Source organism: Diachasma alloeum, unplaced genomic scaffold, assembly GCF_001412515.2.
Source record: "Diachasma alloeum isolate Michigan unplaced genomic scaffold, Dall2.0 Dall_scaffold_00212, whole genome shotgun sequence".
Classification (NCBI taxonomy): domain Eukaryota; kingdom Metazoa; phylum Arthropoda; class Insecta; order Hymenoptera; family Braconidae; genus Diachasma; species Diachasma alloeum.
Window position 1 is genome coordinate 410,904 of NW_021680377.1, and position 17,348 is coordinate 428,251.

The window sequence follows — 17,348 nt, forward strand, 5'->3', positions numbered from 1 at the left end:
CCCCCCTCCATCCTCTCTCATTTTTTTTCCCCGAGTCTCATTCACTCACTCTGCGTTCATCCGCGTAATTAGTATGCATTGCTATGCAAATGGATTGACATTTAATGGAGCTCCCCTACTGGTCTGTATAGTGAAACGAATGAGGGGGCGAACGAAGTCCCGGATAAATTTTCACTGGGGCAAAAAAAATACTCTCGTTAAATCGTTACATCCTGTCACGGTACATTCTATCCGAAACTGTCGACAGATTCATGGAACTGAAAAAAAAAATTGTACCGTGTATGAGCTTGTTTGTTGCGTTTATTTTTTCACCGAGGACTTCAATTAGTGAGTTGGTGAGAGGTGGTATCATTACGTATTTACGTTGTATTTTTGTAGAAGCGATACTGATGCGGCTTTCAACGCGGAAAAAATATAGCTGAAGCAGGAGTAAAATGTACTTGATTTAAGTGTATTTTATACTCAATTGGGGGATGGGTATTTCAATTCGAAGATGATTCTTCAGGATCGGGCCGGGTTGTAGCAAGCCCTCTCAACTGTAATATAAGAAATAATTCATTCATTTTTTATGAATCGTCAGCCAAATTGAGTAAAAGGATGGTCCAGTGATAAACTAAAATAATGAAACAATCACATGCTCGTGACAAATAAGTATTGACTCCCGCGCAAATGTCTAATCTCCTCCTGAGGAATATTGTCCCTCGTCAGAAAGAACGCGAACTTCTGATTCCCCTTTCTCTTTGAAGGCTGATTACCTCATTTTTTGTTACCTCACACGAAGATGATTCATCCACCGTTTTGTTGTCTGCCAAACAGACAGGATGCTCCAGTAATAAACTAAAATAATGAAACAATCACATGCTCGTGACAAATAAGTATTGACTCCCGCGCAAATGTCTAATCTCCTCCCGAGGAATATTGTCCCTCGTCAGAAAGAACGCGAACTTCTGATTCCCCTTTCTCTTTGAAGGCTGATCACCTCATTTTTTGTTACCTCACACGAAGATGATTCATCCACCGTTTTGTTGCCTGCCAAACAGGCTTCAGGATGATGTATTCGGTGTTTTGTATTCTGTTATAGATCGCGAGTGATCTATCATTCACGTTCAAACTTCGATCTTTTTAAACAGCGGATAAATCGACGTGTGTGCTGCCTGGAATCACTCCTCTGGGGATGTACATACTACACTCCATTCCACTTTGAAGGAGCTGACGGGGGTTTTCGGGTTTGATGAAGTTCGCTCTTGAAAATTTTCCTTTTTGCAGACAATTTGAGCTCTCGACTTCGAACTTCCATCGCTATCCAATCGCGTTGGCTTTATTCATCAATTTATTCAAGTGTTTCGAGAATTACTTCGAAAGGAATGAAGTCTTGCACCCGAAATAAATCTTCGGAAATCATAATTCACAGCAGAAGGACAATAAATAGTGCAAAGCTCACCTGAATTCAATAAATCACACCATGAATATACAAACCGTGCAGCTTTCCGAAATCGATGAAATCCACAAAAGCTCTGGAACTTCATTCCAAAACGAATGGAGCTCTTTACCTTAGAATGAAATTCGAAACAGCATTCTGAGGAAATCCAGGACATTCCCCCGGATCTCCAAGAGATTGAATAAACCCTTGAGTCTACACATGCAATCAATTCCACAGTCGATAGAAGAAATGGAGCCGATTTAAATAAATCAGAACACAAATCCCTTCTTAACAATGAAATTTTTATTGTCTATGTACAAACATCGAAGCAGCATCATCAGTTCAGACGACGCTTCATAGATCATTCGATGAGAGTCACCATATCAGGAGTTTCAATCATTCGTCTTCACATTAATCATCGATCTTAGTGTTAAATATACCATAGAAATTAGTCTCTGTTTATTATATACAACTCTCTTGAACCCTCAAACTTCTCGTGTAGATATCGTGGGTGCGATGAACTGGCAATGAACTCGGAAGAATTGGACTTTTGTGATATGTGAATGCAACAGACGAGCGCTAATATCTGACAATGAACACATGCACCCGAAATAAATTTCCAACAATCATTATTTATTACAAAGAGACAATTAGTGCGAAGCTCACCTGAATTGAATATACAAACCTGACAGCTTTCCGAAGCCAATGAAATCCAGCATTTTGAGAAAATCCAAGCCTTGAGTCTACCCATGCAATCAATTCCACAATCGATAGAAGAAATGGAGCCGATTTAAATAAATCAGAACACAAATCCCTTCTTAACAATGAAATTTTTATTGTCTATGTACAAACATCGAAGCAGCATCATCAGTTCAGACGACGCTTCATAGATCATTCGATGAGAGTCACCATATCAGGAGTTTCAATCATTCGTCTTCACATTAATCATCGATCTTAGTGTTAAATATACCATAGAAATTAGTCTCTGTTTATTATATACAACTCTCTTGAACCCTCAAACTTCTCGTGTAGATGTCGTGGGTGCGATGAACTGGCAGTGTACTCGGACGAATTGGGCTCGTAGCGTCGGGCCTCTCTACGTAGCCATTCGGGTAGATCCACGTGTCCTTGCCATGCAGAACAGACGCTGGTGATGGGTAATCGCTGACCTCGAGATCGTTAAATTCTTTCGCACGTTCCGGTTTTGCTGAGTAATTACCGCTCAGTTTGCTGGGGATAACGTCCGGATTCTCCTCGTTACTATCGATTATCGGGGACTCGCGGGGGTCCTTGAACCGCGCTGTTGGCTTGCTGACTTCCTTGACGGACGCGTAGTCGCGGGCTTTCTCGAGGGTCGAGGGCTGACCGCTCGGATCGTCTTTGTCGTCGCAGTGGACTATGTGCATCTGGGTCTTCATGGGGCGGGTCGCGTTGTTGCGACGGTAGAGGGTCACTGTTACACCCACCACCAGGATGCATATGGCTGTTATTCCGCCCGCGAAACACGCGACCAGGAGACTGTAGTCCGTGTCTTTGTCCGTGGAACCTCGACCTGGGGTGATAAGGGAGACAATGGTGATTGTTTGGCGGTTAATTGTCTTGGTGCACAAAATTAATCAGTTTATCAGTCTAGACTGATTCATTTTGTCCAAACGAGATTCGTTAACTATTAACGAATGGTAGAATGAAATGGTGAGGATTTGAATATGACGAAATTATTATTCGTTAATAGTTAACGAATGGGTCAGTTGAAAAGGGAAAATCGAGTCGAAGAAAGCTCAAATGGGCATTTGTTAATTCTTAACGAAGGAACATTTGGGGACACCGAAGAGACCCTCGACTCCCACCAAATCCATTCGTTGACAATAACGAATCCTGTCTATCCGTGTAATGAGCGGTTTGGGAGCTAATGCCAATTTTTTAAATATTTTTGGGGGACATTTCCGGTTGAGCGTTTTTATTGAACTTTTTTTTATTTTTAGTTTGATTTTTGGCTGAAGCTCATTGAGGCCGAGGCTCTTGATATTCAAATTCCTATTCAACCGTTTCCTATTCAACCTAAGAAACAATCCCACTAAAATTTCAACCCTTCCTTAACACTATATCGATACAACTCAAAGTAATAAAAAATAATAAAAAAACCCTCTCCAAAAAAATCAATGAACCCTACCCGCCCCAACAATAACTCCCCCTAATCCCCATTACCCTCTAACCACCTCCTCCTCTCCCCCCCCCTCTCTGCCCCCCGAATAATCCCCTCACACGACTCAGATGTCAAACGTCACATCCAGAGAAACTCAACGCCCTCCATCACCATCAAGGGAAACAGGATCGCAAAGCCCCGAAAAGTAATATCTCCAATTTCTCCACTGAGCAAAATGATACCCCCTCTCCAAACTGGTCAACGTCTCGAAGATATCATTCCACTCCCTCTCCCGAGCCAAACAAGAGAGAAAACGTGGCGTGCATCCAACAAGAATTGGCACAGTTCCTTACGTCGGAAGAAAAACCGTGACTGAACCGTTATCTTGATATCTCGTAATTCTTCATGTACTGTATCAATTGTATATATGTACAGAGGGATTGTACGAGTTTCTGGTGACTCTGCCTCATTCCAGGGGGAGTGGTGGGAAGATGGGTTACACCGCAGGTATTGTTCGCAGTATCGACGTGGAAATGAAGGTGAAGTGAAAAAAAACTTCCGTCGATGAAGAATGAAAGTTTTGAAGTGAAGTGAAGTTGTTTTATATCAATTCTGATTGGTGAATGGGTCAGAATAAGGGTCACAAGGTTTAGATTAAGGGTCGTATAGGTCTGATTAAGGGTCACAAGACTGAGCGTTCGATTCAGGGGCCCAAATAAGGTTAACAAGGGTCAGCATGAGGATCACGAGGGTCAGAATAAGGTCACAAGGGTCGGAATAAGGGTCACGAGGATCTGAATGAGGTCACAAGGTTTTTTTAAGGGTCATGAGGGATAGAATATGGGTGACGAGGGTTAGATTAAGGATCGCGAGGGTAGAGTAAAGTCCAAATGGGGGTCACAAGGGTTAGATTAAGGGTCGTATGGGTCTAATTAAGAGTTGCAAGATTAAGGGTAAGATTGAGGGTCCAAATAAGGGTAACAAGGATCAGAATAAGGGTCAGAAGGGTCGGAATAAGGGTCACGAGGGTTAGAATAAGGTCACGAGGGCCAGAATATTAGTCACGAGGGTCAGATTACGAGTCACAAAGGTAGAAAGGGGTCCCAAATGGGGTTCACAAGGGTTGGATAAGGCTCACATGGGTCTCATTAAGGGTCACAAGATTGAGGGTCATCTGAGGGACCAAATAAGGGTAACAAGGATCGGGATAAGGGTCACGAGGGTTAAATTAAGGGTCATGAGGGTCAGATTACGGGTTACAAGGGTAGAATAAGGGTCCAAATAGGAGTCACAAGGGCTCATATGGGTCTAATTAAGGGTCAAATGATTAAGGGTCAGAACCATGGAAAAAATAAAACCCTTCAATTCCTCAAAATTATCTTCTCTTCTCCCCCCTCCCCCCCCCCTCTCTAACAGCTATCGTGATATCTCATAATACTTCATGTACTTTATCAATTTTATATACGTACACAGGGATTGTACGAGTTTCCGGGGACTTTCTGTCTCACCCCAGAGGTGCGGGGATGGGTTACAACCGAGGTTTTGCTCAATGTTAAACGAGAGATGGCAATGGTGGAAGATAAGCAACGGCGGTGGCATCCGTCGTTTGGGGGGATAAACCCTCTATCTATATACATTCACACACGTTTAAGTCGTACGAGGATACGATTATTCCTTGAAATATACACCCCTCCAACGACCCGTATGAATAATCCATGGGAGTGGGAATTAAAGGCGATAAACGACCATACGAATGAGGAACATCTCTCTGGATACGGTGATTTCAACTGGGAGGAAGAATGGCGGGGGGAAAAGATGAGAGAAAATTTTATGGGATTTTAATTCACAGGCTAAAGCCCGTGGAAGGATCAAACGGTGAGGGAAGGGGGGGAGGGGCGGCCCAGTGGAAAAGACACGTAATTGCAAGACCCGGCGACTCTCGACATCATTAGTTTCGGTGTAATTAATCATAATTAATGAATTTTTTTCTCGGGAGAGGGGCAGGGCACATTGTGACGGCGACAAATTTCAGGATTTCCGGGGGAGGGTTTACCGATTTTTATTCAATTTCGGGTTCTCACTCAAGTTTTGAATGAAGTTTTTGGGACGATTGCAAATTGGGAATTTCAGTTCGATAATTCTATGAAAATTAATGTAAATCGTCAAAATTCAGATAAATATATTCTCCAATTTTTTATTAACTGAAAATTTCAATTGTTACCTGACAATGCTATTCAAATGAGAATTACTCTGGCGATAAAAAAATTGTACACTACAAACACATTTTTTTAAAATAATAACAGCTCACGTGCGAAAGGTTCCGAGTTCAAATCGGCCGGGTAGAATGGTGCGATCTAACCATTTAAAGTCTTGATCATCATCGCAGTATACCCTAACCGGGTCGAAGCGATGTCAAATAACGATTAAAAAAAGTTTAATAATAAATAAAATAAAAATTGACTGAGCGTTTTTTAAAATTATTAATTGGGATGAAGACTCACCAGTTGTGTACATCGCCACTCCCTTCAGTGTGATTGAGGACAGAACAACAGGCTCACTTTTCCCCTTGGCATTGACTGCGAAAACGAGGAGTCTGTAGTTCCTACCGGGCTCCAGGCCTACAACCTCGAAGATTGGGCCCTGATGTCGGTGGCCGGGGAGGCGTTCGGTGCGGTTGAAGTGGATTGTGTTGATGTGGTAAGCATTTTCCTCGCTCCAAACTTCGAGCTCGAAACTTGTGAGGGGGAGACCACCGTCGAAGCCTTCTGAGCAACGCACTATCAGCCATTCCGCATCGGTGGATTCCTGGGGTTTTGATTCTTCTTGGTCTATTTTGGAAACGGACGAAAAATAGGAGACACGATTGAGAAAAATTCGAGTGGAATGACAATATTTTCGGCAAGCTGATGCTTTTTATTGTTGTATTATTTTATTTTCATGTCATTGTTCTGTTTTCATTTTATAATTTCAGTTCTATTTATTTATTCAAACATTAAAATGAGCGGCTGATGTACATTAATTTCATTAATTCATTAATTGAATAATTCAATCAATTCTAAATGATATAAATCATGATCAAATATCGACATTGAAAATGAAATATCAAGTAAATCAGTCATCGTTTGATCACTTTTATTATCTCAAACAACTTGTGCCATTAAACTGTTGAATTACGATTCATACGAAATAAAAAAATTATTAATTAAATGGCTATTGTGAGCAGATGACATTTCTCATTAAACAACCAATTAAATAATCAATTTATTTATTCAAACATTAAATTGATGGTCTGATGTTTTCTCAAAATCAAATGTAGATTAATTTCGTTCAAAATTCATTAATTTGTTTGCATAAATAATTAAAACAATTGACGTAACCGAAAATACCTTAATTCCAATTAATTATAAATGACCTAATTAGTTTGAAATATGAACATTGAAAATAAAATGATAAATTAGATAAATCAGTCATCCTTTAATTATTTTTTTAATACCAAGTAACTTGTTTCATTAAACTGTTGAATTGCGATTCATACGAAATGAATAAATAATTAATTAAAAAACCATTGTGAACATAAAAATTCCCATTAAACAATTAATCAAAGAAAAATATCTAAAGTATCACTTTTAGTTTTTTTTAAATCAACCAAACTCGATAACAACCTCATCGAAAATAATAAAAAAAACGTCAAAATTATTTTCAACTCTGGGAAAACTCACTCGCACGATAGCCATAGGGGCCAGTGGACTGTGCAGTGGAGCAATTCTGCAGTGGATACGGCCTCCCAGCCTGAATAATCTGGAACAGACAGGGCGTCCTCTGCTTGCCCCTCGTATTCTCCGCCCAGCAAGACACCATACCATATTCACGGTCGTCATTCAGCGTGTAGTTGACTCGTGAGCCATGCCACTGATTCGCAATGCGTGAGTGGGACTTGGAGGGGCCATAGCGATCCGCGGGAACCGATAACTCCCCGGAATTATTAAACGACCAGTGGTACATCGAGGGTGCAGGTTTGGCTTGTACTGCGCACACCAGGGATATTGTTTCCGGCTTCAGAGCCCCAACCACTTGAATTGCTGCCCCCTCTTTGCAGATTGGTGCGTCTGCAGGGCACAGGATATTTTTCCCAATTTTTATTCTCAAAGATTTTATTGTCAAAAATTTTTTATTCATTTATTATTTTATTATTTTCATTTGGGGAAATCGAAAAAATAATCGTAACATTTTTCATCTCTCTGTTCTGAATGCCAGAACCAAGAGTGTATTAAAATAAGAGAATTTGTCAAGTAATAGTTTAATTGAATCCAATTGTGATTTAAAATATTTTTGCCAGAGCCCTCTTGACCAATCATGAGATTAATTGTGTCACCTGTTGTTGAAAAAAATTTTTTTGCTACCAAAATTCAGGAAAAGGGTAAAAATTTGAACGTTGGGGCAATGTTGGCAGCCAGCTTTGAGGCAATGTTGACAACCAACGTTAGGACAATGTTGTGGAAACCTTGGGGCAATGTTAGCTACCACTGTTGGGCCAATATTGGGGAAACCTCGGCGCAATGTTGGCTGCCAGCATTGGAGCAATATTGACAACAAACGTTGGGGCAATATTGTGGCAACCTTCGGGCAATGTTAGCTACCACCGTTGGGACAATATTAGGGCAACCTTGAGGCAATGTTGGCTGCCAGCGTTGGACCAACATTAACGACCAACATCGGCCCAATGTTGGCAACATAAATTTCCAATTTACGTTGCCAAAAATTTCTCTAAAATCCACCACTCCAATTCACCATCATCATCGACTCACACATAACTTCCAGCGTCACAGGTCGACTCGTTGAGGATCCCTCAGCATTGACAGCCGTGCATGCGTACTCCCCCGCAGATGCACGGTTGACACTCTGAAGAACCAGTGATTTTTCACCAGGAAGTCTAATACCAGCGCTGACATTCTGATGCAGTTCCCTTCCATCCTTGAACCATCCAAGCTTGTACGCCTCTGGGTTGGCCTTAACGTCACACTCAAAGTACACGTCGTCACCCTCGTTTATGTCATTCGCACGTAAACCCGAGCCGAGTCTGATGGTAACCACTGGTACATCTAGAAATTTATGATACACCTTTAGTCCACGAGATAAATCCTCTCATTTCTCTCAATCTTACAGTGAACAACGAGTTTCCATTTGTCTTCCAGTCCACTGTCCGGAACAATTGGGTTCTCAGCGCGACAGGTTAAAAATTTTCCATCGTCCTCTATCGTTGCCACGTAACTCAGGATACTTCTCGTCACGTTTTCAGTGTCCGTGAACTGATAATCAATTAATAGATTGGGGAAATCAGTTGGAGATTATGAGAATTGGGGAATTCGTGATTAATTGAATTTCGAATGGCTTGAAATAAGACGGCTTTTTCGTCTAACAAGCAGACATTTTACAGACAGTACATATTCATAATGTTTTGAAATTCAAGTCACCAAATTTAAAACATTTTTCTCGCGTCAGTCGAAGATTTATTCAACCATTAGTCATTTATTGGTCAGTTTTCAATGAATATCTCTGGATCTAAGGGAGTTAGCGAAATTTTTGTCAAAACCTTTTTTGTAGAGCTCATTAAGAGCTACAAAAAAGGTCATTACAAAAATTTCGCTATCTCCCGTAGATTCGTAGATATTACTGAAAATTCGTTTTCGACTACGAAAGTAAAATAAAAAATAAAGAAAAAATGGCCAAAATATTTGGATACCCTTAGGATCTATTCCGCCAACATATCCGTGGAATAGCTGAGATCGATAATGTGTCTTGAAAACTCAAAATGACATTTTCACATTATTTTGGAAATATCTTGGAAACAAAGAGAATAAAAATCAAAAAAATAAAATAAAGAAATGAAATATAGTAAAAATATTCAGAATAAAATATCTCAATATCTCGAGCTTGTTTTCTCTTCTTCACCCCGTAACCCAGTCCTCCTCGTCGCATCCCCAGTCTCTCTGGACTGAAAAACGATAAATCGATCGGGAAAATGCAAGGGAGAAACGACCGAATAACACATACGGAGGGCATTTTGATGCGAGTTGTTCTTTCATATTGAGGAGAGATAAAAATTGCTCACTTTTTTAGCCATATGCTTGACCTGGTGCGAGCCCTTCCACCAGGTGATTATTGCCTCGGGCTTTGAGCCCGATGTCGCGCACTCAATCTCGTATGTCTGGACGGCCAATAGGTGGTTCTGTTTATTCGTGATATTTACCTCCAGTGGCTTTACTGCACAAAGAATGTTTTTGCACTTGATTGAATTCACGTTGTGTTTATTTATTTCTATTGGGTTCGGTGGATTGGTCTCGGGGTTTCAAATTTTTTTATGATCCAGAGATTGCATTGTTGTATTTTTTTCATTTTTGGGATGATTGTTGGTGATTGGAAGACGTTCACGTGTTGACTTGTCGTGGATGTGATCACGAAATTTTTGCAGTAATGAGGGATGATGTGAAAGAGAGAGTAGTTTTTTAATCGACGAAGTTAAAATTCGTGTTTATTCTCCTAAATTTTAGTCGTGTCAATTGAAAATTCAACTCTTTACTTATTAATTTATAATGAATATAGTATAACATTCATGCTTAAAATTAATGTGTTAAATAGTCAATTTTTCTTTCTCATATTAAGAATTACTGTGTTCCCACAGTAAAAATAAATTTTAATTCTTTCCGTGTACAAGTTTTCCCTCAATTTCTATAATTGATCAACCGAGCAATTTCGCACAAGCCAGAATAGAAAATTTACGGTCGCACTGGAGGGAAAAAATATAGCGGTGAAAATTTATTTTGTCGTTTTTATTTCAACTTGATTTAGTGGAATATTTATTACAGTGAAAATTCAATGATAACACATAAATTTTATGGCACCGATCATAATACATCGGTGGAAATCTTGTTCGGAAAGAATTTATGATGTGATTTTCTCCACTTTATAAAAATGATTTGTACATCGAAGGGGAAAAAGGGGAATGTAATGAATAGAAAATTGGAAAAATGATTGAATGGGATATTTGTTAAATGGAGTGACGTGATGGATCCAATTTAATTGATTGCAATAAAAATTTCAATTGAAAACATAAAGGGTTTTGAAATCCTGACGAGAAGGATTTTTTTTATCGATACCAATTATGACGATTGCACGTGGTCAGTTTTACCCGAAATAGCAATAAATATATTGATATTTGGTTGCTTTCTTTTAATTTTTGCAATGATTACTATTGATCGGAAGACGTTCACATGTTGATTTGTCACGGATCTGATCCCGAAATTTTTGCACTAATGAGGGATGATGTAAAAGTAATGAATTGTAACAACGATGAAATGTTCTGTATAATAAGGTGAAGCTGTGATGAAATAGACCGTGATGAGTTGTCCAGTAATTAATTGGAATGATGAATTGTGCCGCAATAAGTAGAGGTGGAATACAACGAAACATTTTGCATTAAAAAAACATTCACCAAGTGACTCAATTAAGCAAAATTAATTTCTTGAATTAACATTATTCATCAAGGTTACACCAATTATTGTATTGGGTAACAGAGTAATACGTACGATTGACGTTGAGAAGTATCTCACTGGTGCTTGGACCAATCAGATCGGTATTCGAGGCTCTACACAGTACTTTTGTCGTTGCGTATTCCCTCGAAACCCTGGCAATGGTGTGCGTATTTAACATTACCTCGTCGTTGACAGGTTCGAACGTATCGTCCAGCATTTTGCTGCCCAAGTACCAGATTACTCTCGGTGGTGGTGATCCTCCCGTAACTTCGCAGACGAGGGTCAATGGGCCACCCTCATTCACAACTGGCAGTGTTCTTGAGTAGATTCGATCTGGGCCGATGTATATCGTAGGCTTGCCCGGAGGTACTGGACATTTTTATGGTAAACAAAATTTCAGGGGACGCGGTAAACGTTTTTCGGGGATTTCATCGACGATTTAATTATGAATGGAGAACATTCTGTCCCATTTAATTCGCATTTGCTTTCAAGAAAATGAGATACGTAATTTTAGTCACTAGAAATTTTTTTATCAGTTAATTCTTCATCTCATTCAACTTTTCGCAATTAAAAAAATTTATTCAAACATTAAAATATAAAACTCAATGGAAATGATTTATAATCTTGTTAAAATCCTCACCAATAACCGTGAAATTAACTTTCTGACTCTTTGTGGGGCTGTTCGTGAAGTCCACCCTGCACCTGTAGACCCCAGCATCAGTGGACATCACCGGGTTAATCTCCAACTGTGCCATTCCCTTATCTATCCTCATAGTCGCCCTGCCACCGAAGGCCTTCGGATCAGACCATCTCGGGGCATCAGCATGCAGACCACTCTTTCTCGCGTCGACCCTGAAAATTGGTTGCTTACTCGTGAACTCTCGGTACCACAGAATCATCACCACTGGGTCGTTCCTCTGAGGGGGCACTATATCACAGGACAGTCGCCCCTTGTAACCGGACACTGCTGACTGGCTTCTCGTAAATACTGGAAATAAAACCAAAGATTTGCAATTTTATTTTTCGGCATTCACTGGTTTCAGGGAAAATTTAAGGGCAATCACTCTGAAATTCTGGGAACAAGGTCTGATGAAAGAAGATGAGTGAAAAATTATCAGAATTATCATTCATCGGAGGAATTGTTTATGGAGAAAATTATTCCGTAAAATTATTCTAAATTATTCTATAATTTTGATTAACCCTGAAAAAGGGGTTTTTCGCTAGTATTCAGGCTCGGGCATCGATTTTCCCATCGGAATTGATCGGATATGTTTATACCGCATGAGCACATAATTATTCATCCATAGGGGACGGTGGGGCAAAATGAAACACGGGGCAAAATGAAACAGCAAGAAAATCTTGTGATCTAAGGGAGATAGGACGATTTTCATGGAAACCTTTTTTGTAGAGAATTTTACAAGCTACAAAAAAGGTCCTCTTCAAAAATGGCTTATCTCCTTTAGATGACGAGATTTTCCCACTGTTTCATTTTGCCTCGTGTTTCATTTTGCCCCATGCTCCCCTATATGAGGTGAAATATTCAATTTTTACGTGAGCATTCGCAAAAATCGCGTTCGGGGGGAAAGTCGACTTTCGGCAAAATCGAATTTTTCCGCCCAGTGAACGTCGATTCTGTATTTTCTGGCCCGTCTAATGCCACCGCGCCCCTTACTTGTCCCAGAAATGCAGAAATAAAAAAATATTTTTTTCACCCGCAGCCAAAGTGCCAAATTCCGGCAGAAATATCCATGAATTTTCAATTGATTTAAAATGCAAATAAATTAGGAAATTCTCGTTTTCCTCTCGCTCAAAAAATTTGAAATTTCATCAAATTTTCCGTGAAGTCTGAAATTTCAAGATTTTTAAAAATTAAAGGCCGTCGGAGGAATTCAAATACTAACGAAGCTAATTTATCCAGACAAAAACAACTCAAGAACTCCAAGATTCCTATTACAAACTCCAAAAATTCTGAATTCAAAAACCAAAAGTGCCTTAAAATAAGAGAAAACGCCTTAATTTCATTGCAGTTACGCTGAATGTCTGTGCAAATAACCTCCGATACCCCGCAATTCATTAATTTCCCCGTGAACCCCTATTTTTTCAACTCCCCAGACCCCCCAGTTTCGCGCTCTCCTCAGAGAAAGAGAGAGAGAAATTAAAAAAGTCTCCCCTGGTAATATCACGTAATCTCAGGAATCCTAGACGCATCCCTACCCCCGAAGGACTATACCCAGGAGGCGGCCGGAGTCTGGCGCCCACTCCACTCAACTCCGGATTTTCCTGCTCGCACCGCAAAATTTCAACTCCTTCCCCCTTCATCTTTTTTTCCCTCATTTCTCCCTTCCCCCTGCCGCCGCCATTGTTCTCCCAGTTCAGAAACCTAGTATTCAAGAGCGGAGTTACTGCAAATTGGCCGTAGCCTGGTCAGCTCCACAAAGTGCAGCACCACGACAACGAAAATCATAGCACTAACCCAATCGTTCCAATTCCCCGAGGGTTTTTTTTTTCGAAAAAAAAACTGCAGAGTATGGGAAACAGTAGAACAATCATGCAATAGTGCCAATTAATCCTCGGCATCGATTTATGTCCATTCGGTGATTTTTATTGGCCTCTCAACGCTCCATTTTGCCCATCAATCCAACCCAATACGTTCCACACAACTGCAGCACTAGGTGGAGAGAGATAAATTGGAGAATTACATGCCAATTATTTTCTGAATATCTTTAAATCGAGTAGATGTGACACTATTCGAAGAAGAATTTCCACACGGAGAGAAATTTTTGATAAAAATTACCTTACCGTTCTATAAAAATGTATCATGAGTCATAGTTTCTTCATTTTTATCCCGAAATTTAGTAAAAATTAACATATGATGATCAAATTTTATTCTACGTAAGAGAAATTTTATCCTGACGCATAATAAATTACCCTTCCAGTCCAGTAATTTTTATGTAGAATAACAACGAAAATTCTAGAACTGTTGGTAAATTTTACTCTACCAGCACGATAATTTTTATTTTTATGAGGATAAAATTTCTCTAACGTAGAATAAAATTTGATCATCACATATTAATTTTTACTAAATTTCGGGACAGAAATGAAGAAACGATGACTCATGATACACTTTTAAAGAATGTTAGGGTAATTTTTATCAAAATTCGTCCGTCTGAATTTTTTTGCAGCAGAAAAATTGTGTTATGTGAAAGAAAAATGTTTCCTGCTAGATTCGTGCCAATTAATCCCTGCCATCGATTTACGTCCACTCGCTGATTTTTATTGGCCTCTCAATACCCGACTCTCCCCATCAATCCCTCCAACACTTTCTGCACTCCTTCGGTCCCATTCCCCACTCAATCGACGCACAACGCTCGTTCATTCGTATCATTCTATACTCAATAAACTGTGAATTGCCCAGCACCGACTCGCAACCCCCGCAAACACCGTCAAAGGACATTAATCACCAGCGCGATCTTCCAATTTCCGGTGCTGTCACTTGCGAGAACACTTTTTCAATCAAAATAAGGCGAGAGAGTCGAGCGGAGGGGAGGAATTAAGGAGGTAACATTGCCTCTTTGACTTCTGTCCACCTGAGATCACTGAAATCAAGTGATTAAAACCCACCGAAATCATCTTTACGCATATTCAACTACTTTTCCTATTTTTCACTCAGTGAAATGCTTTTCTCACTTTTGTAGACAAACATCAGAGATTTCATTTGAGTCCCAGACATTTTACAATGAATTTATTATCTAAATTTTACAGGTTTGAATTTACATCTCGATATTGAATCGTTAGAAAATATTTTAAAAATCTGGAAAAAAAATTAGAAAGTTTACTTTTGGAGTAGAAGTGATGAAACAATTTGAAAATTGGAATTTTTGAAAATGACATGCATTTTCTGTAATTAATTCGTCTTCATTCAATGCTGTAATATGGAAATTAAGGAAAAAAAAACAATATAATAATAATAATAATAATAATAAATATGATAATAATAATTAACATAATGATAATGCAAAAATTATTATTATTATTATTATTATTATTATTATTATATAAAAATATAATAATAATATGAATAATAATAATAATATAATAAATAACTAATCATGATTAGTTCTCGGGCGATAGTTTATTGTAAGAAAATAATTTTTTTGTGTATTTTTCTTCCAATAAATTTTGTTGAAAAAAAAAATTTCTAATTAATAATGATTATCACTGAAATCATTATTAATTTTGATGTCATAATATTAATCATGGTGGGAGTAATCCACAGCATCAAAAGATTAATATCGAAACGATAAGATTTCAACTATTTTTCCCTCAATACTGGTCCCCCCTTCCCCCACTGGTACTTGGCTTTCTTCTCCTCGAAGGTGCTTTCATAGCATTTTCAGTCAGCTTATCGATACCGTAAATAAAGCGAGGGGGTGAATTGGCCCCTGGGGAGGCCGAGGGAATGGGGATTATTACCTTTGTTGTTAAAATCATCATGTTGAATCGCCGTATCACGAGCTCGGGGGAATGTGTCGGTGGGATTTGTATATCCGGGTTATTGGGGTGAATGATGGCGCGAGGGGGACGGGAACTTATGGTACAATCAATATTGGCGGGATGTTGGGGCACCTGTTTAGAAATGGTTTTTGGTGAATGGTGAAGGCGGAACGTTGACAGTGGAAACGACAGGATTATCTGTAACACTCTGTGAATTTGGAGGGTGGGAGGGAGTGTTTTATGGATATTTACAGCGGTAAATTTGGGATTAGGGGAGCGACAGTGGGAAATTATGTGATCCCTTTTTTATTCAAGGGGGAGAGGACGGGCTCTTCCGCTCAGATTTTCGCTTTCACAGAATATTGTATTATTATAATTATCTTGAAAGTGTTTTTTTTGCCGAAAGAATCGTTAAATATACTCCACATTTTTTTTCATTGAATCATTTTTTTCATTTTTCCAATTTTTCCTGAATAAAAAAAAATACAAAAATGAATAAAACAAAAAACAAATAAAATCCAAAATATAAATATAAAAAAAACTATCACTATATTCTCTTGAAAAGAATTATTATCCCTCCAAATGATTGATTTTACCTGTAATAATAACTGATGTTCAATAATAAAATACACCTATAAAACTGTGCACTCGCAAGGGCAACACGCAGTTATTACCCCCCAAAACCGTTGACACGCTTCTTCCCCCAGTTATTGACGCCGCTTCTCTCCTCTACATTTTTATTTACCCAAAAAAGTACACACAGCTCCATCCCCCTGTTTTTGTTTGTTATTTATACTCCCATCGATTCGAGTATCTCGTTTTGTACGTCACGATAATGACTGCTACACCGGGCAATTATTCACGACATATATTTCGCGTGGCTGCCCTGCGTACCCTGCGCCGTTGCTACACTATCGTTACTCCTTCGAGCGATTGTTTGACAGTGGCAAACACATTTGCCTGATTATCACACGCCAGAATGAACTGTTATTATTGTTGCCAGTTTGGGGTCGACATGTGAAAATAACGAGGTCAGCTCAATCAATCAATTTTCCTTATCATAAACGACGATTTATTAACGGAGTTTTTTTTATGAGACACTAATGCCCGTCATCTGGGCAACTTAATTGATGAGTTTTTGTCCGGAGGACCATTAATTTTTTCCGGAGAATTTCGACAGCAGCATCGTTAATGCCTATATTATCAATTTTTTATTCGAAACTTTTTGTTCATTTTGTCCTCTTCGTTGTGGATATTGTAAAAAGTAGAGTCTTCAAGACGTCTTGATTTAAGATATTGGGAACAAAAATGTGTGATGATGGAAATTTTGTCTGGATATATTGATGGAGAGCAATGCCAGTGGTTTTTGGGGGCGCGTTTGACTCAGAATGTCAATCGCATTGATTCATTACGCGGGATAGTGTCGTGATGAAGAGCTGGAGGAAATGATTTTGAAATATAGATGAACTGTACATCGGAAATATCTGAGGAATGGGTGGGGTTGTGACTGGATGACTGTCTGCGAGAGGAGATGTCTGACACATTCGAATGAATCTACTTGTTTCGGAAATGATTGCTGAATAATTCGTGAGATATTCTCCATTCAGTTATCGTCTGGGCTGACATTCCTGCTTTCTTTGAATTTCCAGTGCTCAATTGTTCTGATTTGCTGGACATTTTCTCAGGGAGATTTCAATCAGTGCAATTGTTTTAATGGCACGTCATCGACTGTCGAAATATCTCTAATTGACATTATTGAGTG

General features: G+C 39.1%; 1 protein-coding gene across 1 annotated transcript in view; it reads right to left on the bottom strand.

The window, feature by feature from the left end:
* Positions 1-2,245: 2,245 nt before the first annotated feature.
* LOC107036906 (neural cell adhesion molecule 1) overlaps positions 2,246-17,348 on the bottom strand; it is a 30,027-nt gene continuing 14,924 nt past the window's right edge. Inside the window, exons 2-9 of the mRNA XM_015255157.1 lie at positions 11,733-12,080; positions 11,147-11,461; positions 9,673-9,824; positions 8,725-8,869; positions 8,369-8,662; positions 7,283-7,669; positions 6,065-6,391; positions 2,246-2,972 (exon numbers count right to left, since the gene is read on the bottom strand). Of these exons, the coding sequence (XP_015110643.1) occupies positions 2,413-2,972; positions 6,065-6,391; positions 7,283-7,669; positions 8,369-8,662; positions 8,725-8,869; positions 9,673-9,824; positions 11,147-11,461; positions 11,733-12,080 (2,528 nt within the window). The 3' untranslated portion in view covers positions 2,246-2,412. The remainder of the gene's footprint in view (positions 2,973-6,064; positions 6,392-7,282; positions 7,670-8,368; positions 8,663-8,724; positions 8,870-9,672; positions 9,825-11,146; positions 11,462-11,732; positions 12,081-17,348) is intronic.